General features: G+C 47.1%; 1 protein-coding gene across 1 annotated transcript; it reads left to right on the top strand.

The window, feature by feature from the left end:
• Positions 1–1,011: 1,011 nt before the first annotated feature.
• On the top strand, positions 1,012–3,576 carry LOC128276535 (synaptic vesicle glycoprotein 2C-like). The gene is made up of 5 exons (XM_053014992.1): positions 1,012–1,142; positions 1,225–1,792; positions 1,869–2,017; positions 2,095–2,914; positions 2,984–3,576. Exons 1-5 carry the CDS (start codon positions 1,106–1,108, stop codon positions 3,165–3,167), a joined length of 1,758 nt encoding a protein of 585 aa, XP_052870952.1. The 5' UTR covers positions 1,012–1,105; the 3' UTR covers positions 3,168–3,576.
• Positions 3,577–4,938: the final 1,362 nt, after the last annotated feature.

Genomic DNA, 4,938 nt, shown 5'->3' with positions numbered 1-4,938 from the left:
CTCGAACGAACTCTCGCCACGCGTTTATACGTTCACCTTGAGTGGTCCTGATAGACAATGTTTGCGAGCGAGAGCGCATCTTAAATTCAAAACATATTGCTCGTCCTACTCGTTTCGCGTGGGACGAAAGGAGAAACAAAGCTTTTCTTGGCACGAGAGAGAGTGTGTGCGTGCAGCAGTGAGAGATTTGTGACAGCTGATGCAATTTTTTGCTGCTCAGTGCCGCTGTAACTGCGGCACTGTCAGTTCTGTTGCACGCAACTTGTGTGCTGTGTGAATAATTCATTTACAGCGGTACGGTAATTTAATGTAATTTAATTCTAAACCTCCTAGTAGCGCAGTATTAAACGCCCGACTGACGTTATCGGTTCCATTAATCTATTGCTAATAGTAGCTGACACTGAAGCTGCGCTTAGAGTAGCTGCAAATTAGAAGTGTTCATGTTTATTTAAACGTTGCTGATGAAATGCCCGCCTGTCTGTACACGATATGTTTAAAACATTCGGGTTTCAGAATGCCCAGTTCAACATTCGCTTCGCTCGTTGCTCGGTTGGTTGCGCGTCGGGAATGGAACTGTGAAATGGAAGCACAATTACATTAATCACTCTCGCAGCTCGTTAACTAACCTGGAGTGGAATTTTAGTCAATCTGCCGTGTTTTACTCGCCATTAGCGTCACCATCAATGGTGTAAATTACACCAATTGTTACCCATTTTCGTGAATTGATATTCACCGATAATGATTTTATGACAATAAGTAATGAAGTGTATCCGGTTGAACATCATGAATATTTCACAATTATCAAAAATTGCCTTGCCCTAGCAACACACAGTCGTTTTGTAAGGTCCTTGTCATGGGCGTATTTTAGAGGCAATGTACAATTGTGTAGTTCCTTAGGCTTCGTACCGGTAATTCATTATTGCAATGTATTGTATGCCAGTTGCCGAACTTATTAAAATTTATATTCCGTCTCGCTTCCTTTTTCTTCTCAGTTTCTTCGATAGCTCAGCTCTACAGCTCAACTTAGATTCTCTTCTATTTACTTGGATACCCCAATTTCGTGTGCAAAAGACAGTGAATTAAGAACCCTTCTCGCCTACATAGGATGGTAGAAGGTGACACGGATCAAAACCTATCAAAGTGTAAGTGCCAAAGAGCCGAACAGAAGGGATTCCGTAGGTAGTTGAACTAATGCCTTTCTTTCGAAACTCACCCCGCTCACAGATACCGATGTAAAGGACGACAGAGTCGCGAACGGAGACAGCAAGGATCATCCGTCGGCGGGAGTCGTTGCGAGCTCCCTGCAGGAGAAATCTCTGGCACCCGTGCAGCAACAGTTGAATGGTGCCACAGATCGGACCGTCGCCGTCAGCAAGCAGCTCGAAGCCAAGAAGGGCGGTGCCGGTGCCGACCCCGAACGGGCCTACTCGAGCAAGGCGGACTTCGAGCAGGCGATAGAGCTCACTGGTTATGGCAGATTCCACTACATCCTGTTAGCAATATGCGGTTTGGTGAGCACCAGCGAGGAAATGGACGTCATTTCGATGTCGTTCATTCTGCCCTCAGCACAATGCGATCTCGACCTCAACACCCAAAGCAAGGGCTGGCTGAACTCGATCATATTCATCGGTATGATGCTTGGCGCGTATGTCTGGGGAAGCGTTGCCGATTCGCTGGGTAGAAAGAAGGTGCTGATCGTCATTTCGATCATGAACGCCCTGTGTATCGTGGCATCGTCCTTTTCCCAAACGTACGAGGTGTTTATGGTTTTCCGCTTCCTGAATGGTGTCGCGTAAGTTACCACCGCTGGCCATCGCGAGTGCGACCGCCACCTTCACTCACGAACGCGTCCCCGTTACACGTTACAGCTTAGGAGGTAGTGGCCCTGTCATTTGGCCGTACTTTGCCGAATTCCAGCCCAAGGCGAAGCGCGGTTCGATGCTCAGCTTCATGGCCGCGTTCTGGACAATAGGCAACTTGCTCGTGGCAGGCCTCGCCTGGTTGATCATTCCCACCGGTAAGCCAACGGCCGGCAAACTCTGTTCCCCACCAGGACCTGCGGTTAACGTCGAACTTTTCTCTTTCGCGCTCCAGGAATCGGCATTCACACTCCAGCCTTCACGTACAACTCGTGGCGTATATTCCTGCTCGTCTGTTCCATTCCGTCGTTCATCGTGGCCGCACTGCTGCTGTATCTGCCCGAGTCACCGAAGTTTCTGCTGTCGCAAGGCAAATTCGAGGAAGCGCTCGCCATCTTCCGCGGTATTTACGTGACAAATACGGGCAAATCGAAGGACCTCTACCCGGTGAAGGAGCTCCTGATCGATGACAGTCTGCGCGAAGAGCTGGAAGCGGCGACCAAGCCGATCAAGAACAAGTACAAACGTATGCTGTACGACATTCTGGATAACAGCAAGCAGGTTTTTATGTCACCGATTCTCAAATTCACCTCAATCTCGATCACTATCAATTTGACGTTCCACATCGGTTACTATGGATTAATGATGTGGTTCCCGGAGCTTTTCAATCGCTTCGACGAGTTCACTCGCGCACATCCGGGAGTCGAGGATGCAACGGTCTGCCAAGTGACGGATTACGTCGTTGGTATGGGCTCCCACTCTCAGTCGGGTGTCTGTTCTTCCACCATACCGAGCACCGTGTTTTTGGAGTCACTGATCACGGTAGCAGCCGCTCTGCCGACGAATGTGATTGCCGTGCTGGGCATGGATCGCTTGGGGCGGAAGTTTTTCCTCGTCTTCAGCACCATGGCGGCCGGAGCGTGTTCCGCGTCGATGTACTTTGTGACGAACAAACACCAGAACCTAGCCTTGTCCGCCATTTTCAGTGGCGTCATCTCGATGGGAAACGCGTCGCTCGACTGTTTGATAACGGAAGTGTTTCCAACGAATTTACGGTACGGATAACGAGGGGTCGGAGCACGAGTTGATTCTATAATAATGTTGTTTTTTTTTATTAATTTCAGTGCCACTGGAGTAGCAATATCGATGGTGGCCGCTCGGTTAGGTGGTATTATCGGCAACGTAGTCATCGCGACACTGCTCGATATGTACTGCCCAGCGCCCACCTTCATCGTGGCTGTCCTGCTGGCGGGCGGTGGTCTGATGTGCCTGTTCCTGCCGAACACGACACGAACAGCACTTTCCTAGGGATGTTCCGCGAACCGCTAGCTTGTTGGGTTTGATTTACCGATAGAACCACGTTACTTTTCGTTACCAAAACAAACGGGAAGCTTGAAGTAGACGAGATTGAACGTTACCATTGCTTTACTTGAGATCGCTCGCTAATGGGTGCCCCAACCTCTACCACCTGCTTTCTCAAGCCTATGATCAACCAAAACGATATGATTCCACACCGTTTTCCATTCCTACAGTTTTCATTGTTTTTATATATTAAATTCCTTACCTAACAGAAGTAAAATTAAGCGTACCGGCAGTGCCGACAAGCTGATGAAAGAATTTAACGTCGTGGACGAATGAAAATGTTTAACTTAATTTTAAACAACTAGTAAGCTTATTGGGCGACGAAGTATCAACAAAGAACATTAGAAAATAAATGTTGAGTATACGAACAACGGTGTTACCATGTTATGTGTTACCAATCATCACTTCTTATTGCGTGTTTCTATGAGATACTAGGCGTCTCCACCACAAATAACCTGTCCGTTCGTGGGATCACTACCAGCCAGGCAAGTGAATGGCAACAATTATTATAATTGCAAACAACCGAAAAATGACACTACATCGGATTATGCAGATGCTAGGTAATTGCTAACCTATTCAATTTATTTTACGAAGGAGACTAGTGCACGAAGAAGCGTGGTCCAAAGTTCTCTCGCGCTCACTTACAAAGTTGGTTGGAGTGGTTCAAAACAATATAAGCAGTTAACATCCGTAGGGACCACACTAGCGGAGCAAAAGGCTCCGGACTGGAGGGTTCCTTAGCTAATGATATAAGCTTTTATTCACGCCTTGTATAGTACTTTTTCTGTAAAGTTATAGTACTTTCTTCCTTTCAGTCTCTTTCCATTTTGCATGCGTCGCTTCTTCTTCTAATGGTTATGATGCTTCCAATTTCACAATCCTTTTTTGGTCTCAGTTTTTCCCCAAGGAGCCACGATCTGTCGAATCGTCGGCGGGCCGACGACACGGACACCAAAACGGACACTAGTCGTCGTTAGAGTGTCCCTTTTGCCGACGATACGGACTATAGTCGTCGTTAATGTGACGAAATCAGTCCGGTCGTCGGCAAAAGGGACACTCTAACGACGATTAGAGTCCGTATCGTCAGCAGAAAGGACACTTCAAAGCTGACCGTTTTGACAACGCTTATTTTATGGCTTGTGAGACTTGTTTGTTTACATTAGAACGGTGTATCGTACCGTGTGTGTTATGTGTGTTTGCCAAACATTCTACGCAGTAGACGGCGACGACGGGTCAGTATAGTTCGTTTCGTTTAGTTCGTTGGATGTTCCGTGTTATGAGTTAAACTAATCGTTTCAACAATTATAGTTATGTGCACCGATTGATGTTTTGTTCTATTTTAGCTTCGTACTTGGCCCATCGACAAATAGTAAAAACGCCGTCAAGCGTACCCGGCCAAACCCCGCTGCCGCCAGATACATACACAGCGACTGTACCCGATCCAGCATGTCCCCGACGGCATGAATTTGGTGTGCGGCGATATGTTTTGAATCAGTTCAAACATTATAAATTTAAGTAAGGTGTAAAGAAATGTATTTAGTGAAATGAGTATCAGTTTCGTTGCAGGTTAGACGAGTGCTGGATGACTTGGAATTGAATGAGAACGATGTGCGCAGCAACTGCCAGGGAATCCAGCCAACCAACTGGACAAAGAGGTATGACAAGAAAAGTGGTATGCGTGGCGAGGGTGTTGCAGACATTCCTGCGCCAAAGCAAC

This window comes from Anopheles cruzii, unplaced genomic scaffold (assembly GCF_943734635.1).
Source record: "Anopheles cruzii unplaced genomic scaffold, idAnoCruzAS_RS32_06 scaffold01500_ctg1, whole genome shotgun sequence".
NCBI classification, from domain to species: Eukaryota; Metazoa; Arthropoda; class Insecta; order Diptera; family Culicidae; genus Anopheles; species Anopheles cruzii.
This window is presented reverse-complemented; position numbering and strand designations above follow the sequence as displayed.

What these genes read in the sequence shown, in the direction of transcription:
- LOC128276535 (XM_053014992.1), top strand. Translation starts at nt 1,106, where the DNA reads ATGGTAGAAGGTGACACGGATCAAAACCTATCAAAGT. An exon ending in CGCTTCCTGAATGGTGTCGC is followed by an intron (nt 1,793 to 1,868) that starts GTAAGTTACCAC and finishes TACACGTTACAG; the next exon opens with CTTAGGAGGTAGTGGCCCTG. An exon ending in GTGTTTCCAACGAATTTACG is followed by an intron (nt 2,915 to 2,983) that starts GTACGGATAACG and finishes TATTAATTTCAG; the next exon opens with TGCCACTGGAGTAGCAATAT.